The sequence below is a fragment of the Aspergillus wentii genome (genome assembly GCF_001890725.1).
Source record: "Aspergillus wentii DTO 134E9 unplaced genomic scaffold ASPWEscaffold_7, whole genome shotgun sequence".
NCBI lineage: Eukaryota > Fungi > Ascomycota > Eurotiomycetes > Eurotiales > Aspergillaceae > Aspergillus > Aspergillus wentii.
The window spans coordinates 1,886,842-1,903,642 of NW_024467838.1; the positions used below are offsets into that span (position 1 = coordinate 1,886,842).

General features: G+C 49.4%; 6 protein-coding genes across 6 annotated transcripts; 3 read left to right on the forward strand and 3 right to left on the reverse strand.

Annotated features, from left to right (window-relative positions):
• Positions 1-86: 86 nt before the first annotated feature.
• Positions 87-861, reverse strand: ASPWEDRAFT_662751 (uncharacterized protein). The gene is made up of 2 exons (XM_040838841.1): positions 389-861; positions 87-260 (listed from the first exon to the last, which is right to left on the reverse strand). Exons 1-2 carry the CDS (start codon positions 768-770, stop codon positions 199-201), a joined length of 444 nt encoding a protein of 147 aa, XP_040686085.1. The 5' UTR covers positions 771-861; the 3' UTR covers positions 87-198.
• A 463-nt stretch (positions 862-1,324) lies between these two features.
• ASPWEDRAFT_44520 (ATP-binding protein) lies at positions 1,325-4,684 on the forward strand. The gene has a single exon (XM_040836282.1). It carries the CDS (start codon positions 1,670-1,672, stop codon positions 4,502-4,504), a length of 2,835 nt encoding a protein of 944 aa, XP_040686086.1. The 5' UTR covers positions 1,325-1,669; the 3' UTR covers positions 4,505-4,684.
• Positions 4,685-5,040: 356 nt separating this feature from the next.
• On the forward strand, positions 5,041-6,207 carry ASPWEDRAFT_31317 (uncharacterized protein; the record flags this gene model as incomplete). Its single annotated transcript, XM_040833533.1, has 1 exon — positions 5,041-6,207. One exon carries the CDS (start codon positions 5,041-5,043, stop codon positions 6,205-6,207), a length of 1,167 nt encoding a protein of 388 aa, XP_040686087.1.
• Positions 6,208-6,395: 188 nt separating this feature from the next.
• On the reverse strand, positions 6,396-13,674 carry ASPWEDRAFT_44523 (uncharacterized protein). The gene has a single exon (XM_040836283.1). It carries the CDS (start codon positions 13,601-13,603, stop codon positions 6,659-6,661), a length of 6,945 nt encoding a protein of 2,314 aa, XP_040686088.1. The 5' UTR covers positions 13,604-13,674; the 3' UTR covers positions 6,396-6,658.
• A 378-nt stretch (positions 13,675-14,052) lies between these two features.
• Positions 14,053-14,485, forward strand: ASPWEDRAFT_175690 (uncharacterized protein; the record flags this gene model as incomplete). Its single annotated transcript, XM_040831399.1, has 3 exons — positions 14,053-14,107; positions 14,195-14,255; positions 14,365-14,485. 3 exons carry the CDS (start codon positions 14,053-14,055, stop codon positions 14,483-14,485), a joined length of 237 nt encoding a protein of 78 aa, XP_040686089.1.
• Positions 14,486-15,046: 561 nt separating this feature from the next.
• ASPWEDRAFT_116683 (PAPA-1-like domain-containing protein) lies at positions 15,047-16,294 on the reverse strand (the record flags this gene model as incomplete). Its single annotated transcript, XM_040828674.1, has 3 exons — positions 15,047-15,304; positions 15,373-15,479; positions 15,532-16,294. The coding sequence occupies 3 exons, from the start codon at positions 16,292-16,294 to the stop codon at positions 15,047-15,049; spliced, it is 1,128 nt and encodes a 375-aa protein (XP_040686090.1).
• Between the last annotated feature and the right edge of the window lie 507 nt (positions 16,295-16,801).

Below are 16,801 nucleotides of genomic sequence, written 5' to 3' on the forward strand. Positions count from 1 at the left end.
CGGGACTCCAAAGAATTAAGAATAACAGGAAAGGAAAGGAAGACTACTAGAGACGAGGGCGGACGTCGGACTCGAAGAGCGCGCCTGACGTGGAGGACAACAGGCCGCTTTTAGCGTCGGAGCGGAGGCCAAGACGCAGCAGCAGGACGGGCGACTGAGCCGGCGGCGATAGATATGAGATGCAGGGAGGATGGGGGATCATGGATCGAGACTAAAAATAAGAATCGCCTCTTCCCGCCAGGTCGTTCGACTCCTAAATCCTTAAAAAAATCTCAAGGTCAGTGTCGGGGACGGCCTGGGCGGTGGGAAAATGAGAGACACGGAGAGAAAGACGTGAGGTTTAGGAGGACGGAGGTGTGGAGGGGCTAGGGGCCAACGAAAGGCAGACCGGCACCTGTCGCGATCGCCAGGATCTCGCTGGGAGGAACAACGAGCGTGCTGGGGGGGGGGTTTGGAAACACACCACACAAACTATTCAACGAGACTGGAGAGGCCACAAACTGAAAGGGTCGAGGGAGAAAGGAAAGGAATGGAGAGAAAAAAAAGAAGGAAAAGAAAAAGACAATCAGATGAGCCTCATAGCGAGAGATTCTCTTTTGAGGCTTTTCGTTTTGCTGGAGGGCGACTGGCGGTCCAGCGCGATTGATGCGAGGCGCTAGGCCGTATCGGGCAGTGGTCACGTGAGAGACCACGGGAAAATATTTTCGGTGCTCGTCTTTAAAAAGATTCTTCTTTTCTTTTTTCCTCACAACTCTCTGCGCCGTCCACATTCTCCTCCCAGCAGCTGGGGATTCGAGAATATGATGGCTCCAATGCCACTGGCATCCATGCCAGGATCATGATGTTATCCTGCAGCGGGAATTGTCTTGCAGCATGGCTTACAATGTCGGTGATCGTACCACCCACTCACAAAATCAGGAGGTTTTCAAAGGATCAATCTCAAATCACAAGGTTAGTCAATAATTTTTTTTTCTTTGTGTGTGTCTTTTCCACAGTCTCTCGAAGATGATAAACATATTTTTCTTCTTTTTTTCCCAAATCGCCCATGAGGAGACAGGACGGACCTTACATTCCCGTTTGGTCTGCTACTTGCCAGTATATTTTGTCTGAGAGTTACAAGACTGTTTTTATTTATCGTTATACACGTTCTGTGTGGAACATTCGCTAACGATCTCCAAGAATAGGAATCCCTCTGTCGATACCAGATACTAGTACCATAGCTTATGAACATGAATACATATTTTTTGCACCGAATCTTATCATCTCGTGCTGTAGTTATGCTGTAGATACGCCATCCAACGTAGTTGATGTAGCGGTGTACAAACCCTGATCTTGACTGCATCAATAATGAAGCTCACCGTTGCCTCCAAAGCTCTAACCTTGAGTCAAATGTCAAATTAAACTATGGATGCCAACTGATGATCATCAACCGTCCAATTCCCATTAATCTATTCGACATCTTCGTAGATCCTCTGTCGTCCTGCTGCAGCGGGTCATGTGACATCAAACTCTCCGCCATCGCTAAAGCAGGTCTCCCCGACAAAGAATCGACATCGAATCTCCTGCCCTTTCATCATTTCACTTGATGCATACGCTTGTTGTCCATTGTGTCAACAGCTTTTGCATATTCTAATTTCGGTGGCTGTATTTGCCCCGGATGTATTCGTCAATGCAACAAACCAGGTTGCTCTCGTCCTTTGCCCGACCCTGTCGTTTCATTGCACATCGCCGCTATCCGGCAGGTTTCGCCTCCCATTCGCGTCGTTTCCATCTTTCGCGAAGATGGCTGTCATCGGTGCCTCCAGACCCTCAGGACCCGACGCCTGAAAGCGTTGCCAACGATGTTTCGCCTCTCAATGCCGAAAATAACCTTTCTGCGAATGACCCGACATCAGCGCCATCCACGGAGCGTTCCGTGAAAAGAGATCTGGGACCATATGGCTCAGCCGTTCGAAGAGCATGGAGGAATAGGAAACCAGTGGAAAAATGGATAGCCCCTGCCGCAACTATCCCTGACTGGTTTCATGAGCGGAATACGGTGCTCAACGATAAGGACCAAGCGCAAGGAGCTACACAATCGGTCCAGCAAGTCAAGATAGAAAAGCCGGGATCGGAAAGGGAGAAATCCGCGACTGGTGATTTGGCTCATGGTGGCGATGGAGGAGACCCGCCGGCGTCCACCGAACATACTGAACCTGAAAATCGATACGCTTTAACGGGACCGTTATGGGAGGAGCTATGTGCTTCCGCCAGAGCGGGAATGCGACTCCCTCCCTCAAAATACGCAACGGAGCCTTCGGCAAAGAAGTCACATCTTGTTCTACAATACCCAGGTAACGATGGTATCTTGTTCCTGGATGCGGTGGTAAAAAGGTTATCTCAGGAGCTTGGTGCCGACTTGGTAACGCTGAATGCCCAGGATATTGCCCAGTTGTGTATTGAACAGGACTTGGCAGACAGCGGCACAACAACATCGATCAGATCTCTTGGCTATGAAGTATACCAACCTTCCGTCTCGGATTCCTGGCAAGAAATCGATGATGTGCACGAGGGCGACGCTGATGAGAGTGAAATGCTTGAGCCTCCGCGAAACTTCAGGCCGAGTATGAAGGCACCCAAGTTCATCACCATCGAAAGCTCCAAGGAAAATGGCGCTATTCCGCTTCCCAACTTGACGGGCTTGAAGTCATTGGTTGCTTCTTTCAACATGCCATATGACAACTCGGCTGGCTCCGCGTCACAAGGCAACTCTGACAGAGTAGAAGATAGACGGCTTCGACTTGTCAATGAGTTGATCGCCTCGCCCGGAAAACCGTCACAGCAACCGGTGTCTAAGGAAGAATCACCGGCGACAGATGAGGCCTCTACACAGAAGCCTGAACAGGCTCGTGATGTCATTGTCCAAGTCCAAGACTATGCCGATATTCAAGGCACACGTGAAGGTGCCAAATTTATCCATTTCCTTCAGAAAGCCATTACGGACCGTCGGAAAGCCGGTTCTCGGGTTTTGTTGGTCGGAAGTGTAGCCCAAGATATTGCACCCGAGCCACAAGATGACGATCACTTCTCACAGACGCTTATCATCACTCCAGCCATGGGATTGAAGGATGCCGAAAAGACCTTTACGGAAGACCGCAAGAACCGTACACTGGATATCAACATTCGCCACATGCAAGAGATGCTTCGGACTCGACTGAGCGAGCATCCTTCGGCTATCAAAGACGACATCTTCGGGAGCCGTGCTTGGCCATTGGAAGCAACTCTCGTGAAGGAATTGGCTCTCAATGAGCGTTACTGGTCATACAACCAGATACACTGGGCTGCAACTCTTGCACTTGGATGCGTCGAAGCTGATGCGCCTTTTGGCTTTGAACACATCCAGCGCGGAATGGAGATGATGCAGCGAACAGACCGTATTAAGAATGACTGGCTACAGGAAAAGTCGCCCAAGGCTAAAACAGAGCCTGTTGACGACAGAGAACGCTTGTTGAGCTCACTACGAAAGACCTGCAATTCACACGAAAAGAAGCTCTTGAATGGCGTTGTTGATGCCAAGAACATCCGGACCACCTTCAATGATGTCCATGTACCCCTCGAAACCATCGATGCTCTGAAGACGCTTACTTCTCTTTCGCTCATTCGCCCTGAGGCTTTCAGCTACGGTGTTCTGGCTACAGACAAGATCCCCGGTTTACTCCTCTACGGCCCTCCGGGAACCGGCAAGACCCTTCTTGCCAAGGCAGTGGCGCGTGAAAGTGGTGCCACTGTTCTCGAGGTCAGCGGATCTGAAGTCTACGACATGTATGTCGGTGAGGGAGAGAAGAACGTCAAAGCAATCTTTACATTGGCCAAGAAGCTCAGCCCTTGCGTCGTTTTTATCGACGAAGCAGACGCCATCTTCTGTTCGCGGACTGGGGCCAGCAGTCGCACGTCTCATCGGGAACTTATTAATCAATTCCTCCGGGAGTGGGACGGCATGAATGATCTCTCTGCCTTCATCATGGTGGCTACTAACAGACCATTTGATCTCGATGATGCCGTTCTCCGGCGTCTTCCCCGGCGACTCCTTGTTGACCTTCCACTTGAACAAGATCGAGAGTCCGTCTTGAAGATCCATCTGAAAGAAGAACAACTTGATTCGTCAGTAGATCTAGCCGAACTCGCTCGTCGCACGCCTCTCTATTCTGGCTCGGATCTGAAGAACCTTTCCGTAGCAGCAGCATTGGCCTGTGTCCGGGAAGAGAACGCCCTGGCAGCGCAGCATAAGGGCGAAGAGCCCTATCAGTACCCTGAGAGGCGCACCTTGACTTGGAAGCACTTTGAGCGTGGTATGGAAGAAATCAGCGCCTCGATCAGCGAAGACATGTCGTCGCTGTCCGCGATTCGGAAGTTCGATGAGCACTATGGCGACCGGAAAGGCCGGCGCAAGAAGAGTCCCGGCTGGGGATTTATTCCTGGCGCCACTGATGAGAATGCGGCCGACTCAGCACGCGTCCGAACTTGATTTGAGTCTTCTGTCTTTGAGGTTTCAATGGTTTTTGCGGGGGGGTATTCAATGGATTGGCAATTCTGCTGGGCTTGTGTAATTTTAGCGATACGATAGACATGTACCAATAGCAATAAAAAAGTATATACCCAGAAATCATGCAAGAAGTCAATCGCACCATTCTAATCCTGCTGTCCGTGTGTGCTGCATCCAAGCACAGGCTGGCGCTCGGGTGGAAACAATGTCGTATCCTGGCGGTTTTTTTTCCACCCGCACATTTTCTTCCTTCGATGACATCGCCGAATCCTCCTCTTTTCGCTCGACCACCTCGCACGCATCGCCTCTGCTTCTCGCACGCATTTCCCTAGAGCTTGAATGCCTAGCCTGCAAGGGAGATAGAGGGCCAAGCGTTCAAACCAAACCCCGAAAAACAACCCAAGATCAGCCCACACCCTCCGCACGAGACCTCCGCATTTCCCATCCATTGCCCCCCTCCGACAGCCGAATCAAATCAACCCCTCTCAAAACTCACAGCCACCCAAACGCAACACACCATGTCCAGCGATTCTCGCGACTCGGCCATCCGAGACGCGAAGCGATACATCCGCGAAATCGTCCGAAATGACTGGGCCTTTGAGCCGTCAACTTCCGGCCCCGACGGTTGCCGCCCTGCGTCTTCAACACCCGCGACCCCAGAGCAGCAGGTTGCAGAGTGGCGTCTGCGAGAATTCGACAGCTCTGGCTCGGAGCTGGAGCCTGTTTCATCGCCTGAGATCGAGCCAGTGAGTCCCACTGCGGAACCGGAGCTGGATTACGGCTTCGTGCTCGCTCCGCAGGATGAGGGGCGGCGGAAGCGGCGCAGGCAGATGGAGGAGGAAATGAGCTGGAATGAAGGATTGCGAACTTGGTCGGCAATGCGGGATGCGTGGACTGGGGCACAGACGAGACGCCAGATTCGGGCAAAGGAGAAGAGGAAACAAGCTGCGCGCGACGGTTCTGGGGATAGTGAGGCTACTACTACTATTACTGCACCGTCTCTTCCACCCAACGTTGACAATGACAACACCCTTGCTGCAAATACGGAGGCTTCACTTACCATCGCCGAGAAAGCGAGCGCTGAAGCTCCAGAGCAACCATCCGCGAATGAGGAGCAAGGTGAAGAGCTGTCCGCAACTGCAGACCAAGCCGAGGAAGAAGCCAAAGGGAAAGAATCCACCGAAACAGCCATCACGGAGCCCGATTCCATGCCTACATCTCCATTGTCCCCAACCACCGACGGCCCCAAAGAATCAGAGGATCCTTTCATTCCTGTCGTCCCGTCTCTCCTCTCCACGACTAACCCCATTCGCGCCTCCATCACCCCATCCATGTACCCCTCCATCTACAGCAAGGTCGTGGTTCAGGGCCTCACCCCAACAGTACCCATAAACCTAGCCGACGTCACCAAGGCCATGGTCCAGGGCTGGAAAGCAGACGGCCAATGGCCGCCCAAGCCCCAGAACATCGTCCTTGCTGATGATGCTACAGTGCCGAAAAGCAGTGCCGCCAATGGAGGAGCAGCGCATGGTCATGAGAGGAAGAAGTCCGGTGTCGCCAGTGCGGTGCGGAAGGTCCTCAACTTCTCCGGCTTCCATCCGCATCCATTCCACCGTCGTGGGTCGAATAGTACTAATAACAATAATAATAATGAGCAGGCTGGGGAGGCTGCCTCTCCAGTTTAGCATTAGGGGAAATACAAAGGGGGGAAATAAAAATTAAAATGAAAATGAAATCTACTTTGTTTATGATGATGGTTTATAGCAGTTATGTTTGTATGTATTGTGGCTTGGATATGCAATCAAGTTCGAAAGGAGAGTGCATGCTTTTCTTCTCATTTTGGTGGGTGTTTTTGGTTATTATATTGAAACAATGGTCCATTTGAGTATTGCTGGTGTTTTCTCTAACCTAATGATGCATATTACAGGAGGTTTGATTGTCTTGCAATTATCAAACATGAATTAAATCAGAGCTTTCATCATTATTGCCATCATTCAAACATAAGTTATTTGGGGTCATGTCTATGGAAATGGATCATCAAACAAAATTCCAACCTGAAACACCATACGCCTTGTTTGGAGTATCATCCTGTATCCTTCCCAGATGGCTTTCAGCTACTAGAGACAGATAAGGTCTCTAGGGAGCATCGTCGAATAGATCAAGGGTTTCTAATGTACTCGAGAAAACCCCAACAGCATCTTCGAATGCTGCTTCCGGCATGTGGTCCAACTTCGAAGCAATGGAAGGATCTATGCCAACCTCCTGTGGCTGATGGCAGCCACGGCGGGTAAAGTAATATCGCCCATTGTGCCGGGACCAGCTCTCATTGATATACGTTTGGAGCTCTCGGGAAGCCGAATGGCGAGTTTCTTGGAAGAAAGGAGGAACTGTAATGGTTGCCGTATCTGCCCTAGTCGCAGTAAAGGCACTGGACAGTTCGGTGAAAGCTGCCAGGTAGTCATCATCTGCCAGCAGTTGGTCTTTCAGGTATGACACGGCATAAAGAGCAAACAGCCGAAAAGCTTGGACTTGCAGGACAGTTTTCTCCCCCATATCTGTGACTCTGTCTATATAATCAATTACCCGTAACGCGGAAGTAATCATCTCCGTAAAGGCAGTGACAGTGACTAGAACAGGAGGCTCTTTGAGCATGTTGACGTCTTCTGCAATCAAGTGGAGGGCTTGATACGACGATTGGAACACCGAATTGAAAACATTCGTGACTGATGAAACACAGCTTGGATCTGTTGTGTCTATACTGAAAAGCAAATCCTTAAAAACCAAGGAAATGGTTTGCAAGATCGGAAGAGTGAGAATCCACGCGGCTGGCTTGCTGAAAGCTATCTCAAGGTAAGCTGGAAACACGCACTGCAGCAGAATCGCACGCAGCGTAGGTTTGTTGGGATTTCCTGCTTCATAAGTATTTTCCATAGATGCATGCAGCTGGTCAACGAGATAGCTCTGTTGGCCGTCGATTGCAGCTCGCTCTGAGACACCTTGTATGAACACTATCAAGGTCTTTGCTACCTTTTCAGTGGAGAGTTTAGGTTCATAACTCTTCAATCTGGCCACAATGTACGTTGGGTCGGTTGAAGGCAGAGGGAAGGAGGTGGGGTCAGTAAAGAACGGATCAATAGGGCAAATATCTCTCGAGTGCTGTTGCAAGAATCCCACAATGCGGTGCACGAAATTCACATAAGCTCCTTGAATAGACTCTGAGCCGTTTCCTAGTTCTTGATAGTTGGATTTCATGGACGACATGAGTCTTTGAATAAGCTCTCTGTACTCCTGTTTGGTGATTGGGAGGTCTCGGTTGTCAGTATCCTCCATGTCTTGAAGATGCTCACGCATGTTCGACAGAAGACTTGAGATGAGCGATAATCTTCTTTGACTGAAATCTTCCAACGTGATGGAATACCGCTCACTCTTACGGTCTCTGGAGAACGGCAAATTATGCAGGAGAGGGTTGGCGCGATCCTGATGTAACAACGCTTCTGTTAAGCGGTGTTGAAACTTCAACATTGACGCCCTTTCCACCAAAGTTGACATCCACATCCCCAGAATTTGGACTCTGCACTCGGAGATGAAATGGGAATCCTTTTCAATGCAGCTCGCTAAGAATTGGGGTGTGAATTTTCTTGTCTGCACAGTTGACCGAAGTGCTGTCCATGAATCGCCATCATATGGGCTAAGGTAGTTATCCCAGTGTCGAAGTTTATGCGTAACAAGTGTCTGTGCAACGGAGGTCCAACAATCCACAACAGTAAGAAGAATTGCATCTTCCGGGCAATAATCTTCACCAAAGCAATTGGACACGAGGCGGGAAACAGCCGGGTGAAAAACAGCTTCAATATGCTCTACTGCCTGGCTTGTTGGAGTTGGAGCTGGAGCTGCGGCGGATTCGTCTTTGTACATGTCTTCGAACTCGGTCCAGTCTCCGTATTCTTGACTGTCTTCGTCTGCAGAAGCTTGAACGGCGACGACAGCAGCAGCAGCAGGTGATTCACACTTCTGGATATACGCCAATATTATCTGCAAAGCCTCCGATACAGTGGTGTTCACACGAGCAAGCTTAGGATTGAAAAGCCCCAGGACTGCTTTCACGGGCATCTTGGAAACGAGTCTCTGAGAATGCTCTATCGTCGGTGATAGTTGGACACTGCTTCGAAGACCAGCCAAGGCTGTATTTAGTAACGATTCAATCTGTCTTTGATTTTGTGAGATTGTTCGCTCAATTAATTTGTGGGGAAATTGGTTGTCTTCACCACTTTGGGCCTCTACCTCTTTGCGAGCAAGGGAGTGCTGCTTCAGTAACTCGGTCACAAAGTAGCTATGCCAATCAGCAAAGGCATCTAGTCCAGATACATCTTCGTCTGTCGATATCTTGAACCGAGCAAGTCTAAGCCATGAGCGAATGCTAATGTTGCAGGCTTCACGATGAGAATTACCGGGATGCACAAGACCCCTGATCGTCTCAAGCCGAGGGCGACATCCTTCAGGGACAGCGAAGTACAATGTGCAAAGAAGATCATGGTGGTTTCGTAGGGCATCCAAGTCTTCTTGGCGAACAGATGCTTCCTTCGGGTAAACTCGACCATGGTTTGGCAATAAGCACCAGGCAAAGTTTCGAATCTTCTTCTTGTCGTAAACCGTAGACATAAAGCGTAATCCACTCCCTATAATCTTTAACAGGATATGGAAGCATGGGTCCCCAGGTATTACATCAAGAGAAGGATTGCGGTCAAGGTCATCGAGGAAGGCCGGAGACCCAAAACTTTCCTCATGGCTCAGATTGTAAAGCCCTGTTTTCCTCGCAAAAAAGTCATAGAGTGTATTGAGAATCACTCTGCAATCTCGCCATCCCCAGCCGTTGATGAGATGGAAACACCTATGGAACAGGACCCGACAGTAATTATTGAATGAAAAGGGCTGTGTCGCAGAATTGCCTTGATAATCATCCAGAACCGGGCTCAACAGTCGTTTCACCATCTTCCAATTGTCGTGAGACTCCCTGAACCGAGACCCAACCCGACCAATTCCGAACTGATCTACTTCACTGAGAGGCAGTGTCGTAAATAGACTATGCCATCCATTTTCTAATTGCGGGACTTCCTTTGGTTTGCTTTGATCGTCAACCCCTGGCTCGAGGAGATTTTCTGCGACGAAGTCCTCAAAGCAGCCTTTCAATTTCTCCGTGTTGCGCAGGACACGTTGGACAATAACGTAGGCTTCAACAGTCGCATGATGATCACTGACACCTGTATCGCGCCGCTCAGATATTTTATTATCGTTGAGGAATTTTCGGATCTCCGTCGGTCCTTCTTGGTTCGATATTAATATCAGGATTTGCTTCGAAACAGATTTAAGGAGCTGCAAAGCTTCATTTGCAACTGCATCGTTGACGATATTATGTGAAGCGACTTGGCATATCTGGTTTGCAAATACAACATCATAAGAGGCTATTCTGATGAGGTAATTCCTGTTCCGGTCATTCGTCGAAACAAATGCTGTCAGATTGTCATTTAGTTCTGAAACAAGGCTATGAACCCTTGTTACAAATCCTGTTCTATCGATTGGGTCGATGAATGTCAGGGATTCAGTAACATATTTAACCATGGACCGGTATATGGTGCAGCCTTTACTGATGTTACTTTCAACGTCCGTTTCCATAGAAGCTGCGCCGTTCTCAATCTCTTCGGTCAACTTTTCGAATGCTAGCCCGAGTTCTGAAGACACAGTATCATTCCAAGCACTCCAGCGAAAGCTCCGGTCCCCGACGTTGAGATGGAAAAGGCCAGCATCCTTGTCCAAGTCACGCGCAAGGACATCAAGAGACCGCGCAAACTCCCCACTTCCCACAAATGTAGATTCATGGAAGAATGTTCCGGGGCTGAGGGGGGTAATGTTGAAATCAACAGGATACGAGCGTTGGAATGAGACTAGTCCACCAGCGACCTGGTTTGAAGGACGTGAGAAATCCGGGCGTGGAGCGGGCGACTCTATAGCGGGTGATAAGATCGTGGGCGGTTCTTGATGTTCAGCTGCACCCAGGTCAAGTCTCTTCGGAGGGCGCTTCTTCAGTTGACGGGGTCGTGCCTGGAATGGTGCCTGTGGGCCTGCATTATTCACTGCATTTGCCTGTCTAGCTGGAGGTGGTTGCCGGCTACCAGGCGGATTAGCAGATGAAGCACTGTCAGAGAGGAATCGATCCAGCGTTAAGCTTTGATTATTGGTCTGAAATGTGCGCTTCTGCCGATAATCTTGATTGAGGGCAGAGAGTGACCGTTGGAATAATGTTGGGGATGCAGTATTACCACCGGTGTTTTCTATCTCTGGCTCTGCGGGTCTCGGAGTGTTTCTCTTCAAAGACGAGATAGCAAGATTTCTCCGAATAACCCATTTGTTACCGCGCTGCTCAAACTGCGGTGCCCTCTTAGAAGCGATATTTTGTTTCAATGTCGGTGTTGATGTCGGAAGGTTCGAGCTTGAGACGGGCTCCGGTGTAGTGCCCCTACCTTCAGAGCGGACTGTTGGTTCAATATCGATTACTGTCGGTCGACTTGTTCCTTGAGCATTGCGCAGGTCGAAGGAATCGCGCTTGTCTGCGAGGAAATTCATCAGTGTCCTTCGCTGACTAGGTTTGGGTCGTGGCTGTGCTGATCTCTTCTGTTGTGAAATTTTCCCCTTCCGCCATTCACGCAAGGACGAATTGGCATCTTCCGTGTCTAGCCTTGAGCCCAATTTAACGAACTTGCGAGTTGGGCTCTCCCTGCCCTCATCTCGGCGCGAGCGAGCTTGTCGAGCAGCAACTCTGAGGAACTGCGGCTGTTCTTTTCGAGGCTGCTGAGCAACCTCTGGTGCATCTAGGATACCAAGCCTAGGTACCTTGAAAGAGGATCGTTTTGCCTGCTGTCCTCCATAGGCGGAATCGGTTATCCTAGTCTGCCGCTTAAGACGAGCCCGTTTCCGGTGGCTTTCACTCCGCATGCTATCTTTCTCAGGCCTCTGTCGTTTCTTGCCGGGTTTGGGTTTCCCACTCCGGGAAGATGAGGCGCGCGGTACCGATGGAAACATGTAATCGATTCGGTTATCTTCTGGGAGATCATCGCCAATATCTTGGTCATGGAACGGATCGTCAAACCCGACTATGCTGGCTAGTACCTCGCGTGTGTTATCTCGAGCAGGGCTATTATCTCTTCTATCATCATCACTGTCATCGTCATCAGCGAGATGACTTAAAGCAGCCAAAGGCCGGTTAGGGCTTCGTGCTCTGGTAGAATCGCCCCTTCTCATTATCTTTTTGGCGACACCCTTCCCATTCTCTGCTCTCTGTGCAGCTGCCAGGTCACGATGTCGCTGTGTAGAACTTGGGAGTTTCTGAGTCTGTTTTTGCTGGTCGAGTCGAAGCCATGATGCTGGAAGAACGCCCTTTATCCTACGCTTCATTGCCTTAACAGCAGCTTCGTCGTTGTCATTTCCATCCTCTGCATCTGAATTCGCCTGGCTTTGAGAAGATATGGATTCCACATCTGTAGGATCCTGATCACCATCACCACCATCCTCAGACAAATCCATAGCATTAGCATCGTCGGCATTCGTCGTTTGCAACCTCGACTCCGTAGCAGGCGTATTAGTTGCCGGCGGTGTAAATCCAGGTGGAAATCTGAACACCCCTGAAGGTTTTATGGTTTGCGTTGAAGAGATACTTCCCGAGCGTGGCGGGGTAGAATGAATGTCGAAGATAGAGGTCGGCTCTGACCCTCGGGGGGTTGTAGAGTTATCAATGACCACTCTGGGTTTTGGCGAATTCTGCGGCCCATTTTGTTTATTGCGATCAGGGTGTGATATTTTCCGACGCTTCGGTATATGAGCTCCTTTGCCCGGTGAGGAAGGGCCCGAAGGTTGATGATCACGCCGACGTCCAGGTGTATGTTGTGTTCGTTTTTCGAGTACCTGACGAGGGTCTGCAGGAGACGAAGGTAGAGATTGAAAGTCTGGCACAGGGCTACTCGATGGCGGTGCAGCACTTTCGAAAGAGTTCTGGTTTTGGCTTTCTGCTGCTTCACGGTCACGCAAAGCTTGCTGGTACTGGGCTATACGTACAGGCTTTATGCCTCTTGCTTTCATAAGATTTTGATATTTAGCATCTTCGAGCAAATAAGGATGCATCTGGATGGGATTGCGCTGTCTCAACGACCTTCGCATCGGTTGGGCCAGTTCTTGTAGTATATCCTCCGGAATCTCGAGGGGAGGAAGCAGCTCCTCGAGGTTCTGTTCCGATGCCGTTTCGGTTCGTTCTTGGTCATTTTGGTCGTTTTGAGGGCCCTGGTCGTCGGTGTGAATTCGATCGTCCTGGTTATCCGGAGCCTCCTGAGTATCATCATCCGAGCGCAAAGAATGAAGAGATGACAATGGGGAAGAAAGAGGAGATAAATCCATATTCTCCCTTGGTTGTGTCCCATCTTCTTCAACCCTTGATGGGTGAGTCACTGGCTTCCGGACAGGTCTGAACTCGAACTGCAGCTCATCTGGAGAGGAACTAGGGACAGCCCACACATCCTTGTTTTGCTTTGCTCGTGGAGTCGATGGACTAACATCTGGAGCATCTGGGGCATCTGGTAAGCCTGGGGATGAGCGTGACTCTGCCTCCTCTCCTCTCGCAGACGGAGTCTGTGATCGAATTTCCTGCTCCTCAGTCTTCCCATTGAGTGTTTCAATGCCGGCCTCAGAAGTGTCATCTGCTTCCTGCTTTCCTTCCTCCTCGGACTGCGCCACACTCAGAGTTTCTTGTCCATCTTCAACGCTCACATCCCTGTCCACGGTAGATTGACTAGGAGTATCATTTTGCGAAACTTCGGCATCGTCGCCACTCGGAGAGTTATGAGCTTCCTCCTCAACTCTATCCCTCTTTGAAGTCTGGCCGGTTTTTTTCGTAGGGGTTGTCGCAACATCTTCAGTCACCGGTACACCAGCCCCTTCATCATCCTTGCTCGTCAACGCCTCGATATCCTGACTGCCAAATCCATCCTCTGATTCTGAGTCTGAATCCGGTACATATCCTCGCTCCCGCCATGATTCCATTTGTATCCTTGGCGCTGATGGCCCATCGCCCTAGATGTTCATCACTTCCGTTTGCGTAGAAGGGGGCGACTGCCTGCTAATTCGAATTAAAAATCAGAAATAAAATTTTCGACGAGGAAAACAATTTTACTAGATGGATGTTGAGGGAATCTGACTCTGCTTGATTGGTATGCGTTATCACTGCAGCGCTTGTTCTCGCCCATCCGACGCGTCGAAAATGTGGGGAGACGCGACGAGGAAATTTGGCGATGCTTTTTAACTAACCGTCCGCCATTAGTGATCCGGTCCGCGGGCTCGGCGATCCCTCCATCTCGGTCATTCTCAACGTCTGTATTCTCTTTGGCGTGGAATATTAATTCGATTACACTCAGCTTGAAGATATCCTTCTACTTATTATTCTAATCTTTATTATCTTTATTATCGCTGTTGTTTGCGGCTGCGTCTTCATCATGGGTCGAGGTTTCTTCCCCGCGGTTTTGGCCATCGGAATGGGCGTCTTCACAGGTACTGTCAGCTACCTTCACAACCATGACTTTCTTGCCATGAGATCTATTCATAATGACATAGAGCTAATCATCTGGTGAACAAAAGGCTACTACACCTTCCAACCAGCCTTACGAGAGCTCCAATACGAAAAATCACATGGACCGGGGTACGTCAACTTTCTCTTCGATTAATCTGACCTCATGCGAAAAACACCAACAACGCCCTACAGAACATATTCCATGATCATCATGCTAACTCAAATCGATGCGAAATAGAAGCGCATTTCTAGGACAATCGACAGACCGAAAAGAATCTCCACCTGCTGCCGGAAACGACTCCGGCGCTGCGTCTGCGTCCTCATCGCCGCGGTCTGCTGTGCAGGAAGAGCAAAAATAAAAATGATGATATAGTTGAGAAATGCCAATATAGCAGGATATTATTGCTAGAGACTTGAGGCTTTCGCGATGCCATTTTGCGTCGACTCTCGCGGGGGTAACAACTGGTCAGACAGGACAGAAAACCGGAAGCCAATGTCAGAGCTCAAAAGCCTCTGGACAAGTCGACACAGACACGAATGCAGACGACAATTCCAATGCGGGTCAATAATGTGGGTGGTGGTTGGAAAAGAAGCACTTTGGTCTTGCTTTCTGGGCCACATTTTGTATAAAATACATGAAGGCGTTGGACTATGGATGTATCATTATCCCGCCAGTATATATACTGACGAACTATTGGGCTGCAGAGGCCTGTTCTTTATCTTCTGGATAACGTTTCCTGGCTAGTCCAGCTCATTGTGTTTGATTCTGTTGAAAATATCTTCCCTTTGGAATACATGATGTAAACTTCAAAAATAATACATAGTTCGTTTCCCCATTGCAAATAAATAGCCGCCAGATTGAATCTAATTACCATATTCCCGAATGCGCCTTGTCCATTCCCATCCATCTTGGAAAATCCTCATACTTCCTCGACAAGTTTCCTAGAGCCTCCCCCAAGACCTCCAAAGACACGTCCTGAAGGGTTGCCAAGCCATTCCTCTGGAACACCGACTTTGCTGCCCTGTTGGCCACTGACCCATCGTGTCATTGTTGGATCCGCCTTTTCAATCTCTTGTGTCTCTTGATCGGCTGGAGTGGCATCGGCAGTTTCACCAGCAGGAACTCGGCCGCGACGTTTCGGGGCTTGCTTTCTCAACAGTCTGTTGATTGTGTCCATCTGTTGTTTTCGTGAGCGATACTATTACATACCTCAATTAATGGAATCAAGAGGTTTCCACTACTTACCTTTTCTTCTTCGTTTCGCTTCTCACTAAGGTTTTTTCTTCGGCGGGCCATCTCAGCTCGGCGCATAGCACGTTCCTCCGCCGTCAGATGTTTCTTGACTTGGGGTTCTGTCTTCTGATCAGATCTCATGTCAATACACTATAATATGAGAAAACTCACCCATAGGAAGCTGTAAAAAGTCATTTCCTAGGTTTCCTCGTTGTCGTTTGGTAAGCTTGCTCGGGTCACCATTAAGTGCGCCGTCTTCACTGTCAATATCCAAGTCATCATCGTCAAGTTCCTCAGCCCCATTTGCGTTGCCAAGTCCGCTTTCATCCTGGTCATCTGGTTCCCCCTCGGCGTCTGAGTCCAACTCGGATAGCTCCTCATCGTCTTCTTCGTCATCATCATTTAGGTCCATTTCTTTAGCTTCCACGCTTTTGACTGGCTTTCCGGTAGCAGCCTTGGCATGTCGTTTTGACACTGGTGGTTGAGGAGGGGCATCGTCCATGTCCAAGTCCCCATCCGCATCCAAATCATCGTCTTCACCGGGAGCGTCCTCGTCGTCAACTTCGTCCTCCTCCTGGTCATCTAATTCATCTTCATCGCTCGTGTTCACCTCGACGAGCTTCTTTTTGGGCCTACTAGTCCGTGGCCCCGTCACAATAGGATCCTCGGTGAAGACATTGATGGACCGTCTTGATCCACCTCGCTGGTTGCCACTGGTAACCTCACGAAGCTTGCTGGACGGCATTTTGACAGTCAGTCGAATGGATCTCTTTCCGTCCTCTGGCGAATCTGGTGGAGATCGAAAAACTGTCACTGACGGCTGAGACGCAACAGCACGGGTAAGTCTCGTTGTAGGCCTTGAATTTAAGTTAGAATCGATTCTCGGTAAATCATCCCGCGCAGCACGAGAGCGAAGAGTTCGACGTGGAGACATGGCAATATGTACGATAAAAAGACTGGACTGTAAAGGGGATGCGATAGAAGTGTGGGGGGAACAAGAAGGGTAATAAAGGCAGACACGAGCGGATGGAAGGATGAAAAAAAAGAAATGGGCTTGAAACGTGGACGAAGCAAATCCAAGATAGAAATGTTTAACACATCGAGAAGATCGATAGTCAACAAAGAGTCACGATGTTGGTGTCTGACGCCAAGATGGCGTTGGATATTGAATAAATGAGTGAATGCAAAAGAGGGGTGTGAATGAAAAGGGTCTGTCAGAAATGAATGGACAACGACCTCATCACAATCAACAAGCAAACATCGATTGATAAATAACAATTCTAGGTCTTTGGGCCACAGTGGACAGGATAGGCCACACGGTCCAGAAAGACACCAGGAATCAATCCCACTCCATATTTGGCATCGCCAGAAGGCATAAGCAGGCATTGGAAGATCAGTTTGAGGGGGGAGAGAGACGATGGAATATTAAATATGGATACTA

What these genes read in the sequence shown, in the direction of transcription:
- ASPWEDRAFT_662751 (XM_040838841.1), bottom strand. Translation starts at nt 770, where the DNA reads ATGTGGACGGCGCAGAGAGTTGTGAGGAAAAAAGAAAAGAAGAATCTT. An exon ending in GGCGATCGCGACAGGTGCCG is followed by an intron (nt 261 to 388) that starts GTCTGCCTTTCG and finishes GATTTTTTTAAG; the next exon opens with GATTTAGGAGTCGAACGACC.
- ASPWEDRAFT_44523 (XM_040836283.1), bottom strand. Translation starts at nt 13,603, where the DNA reads ATGGAATCATGGCGGGAGCGAGGATATGTACCGGATTCAGACTCAGAA.
- ASPWEDRAFT_44520 (XM_040836282.1), top strand. Translation starts at nt 1,670, where the DNA reads ATGCAACAAACCAGGTTGCTCTCGTCCTTTGCCCGACCCTGTCGTTTC.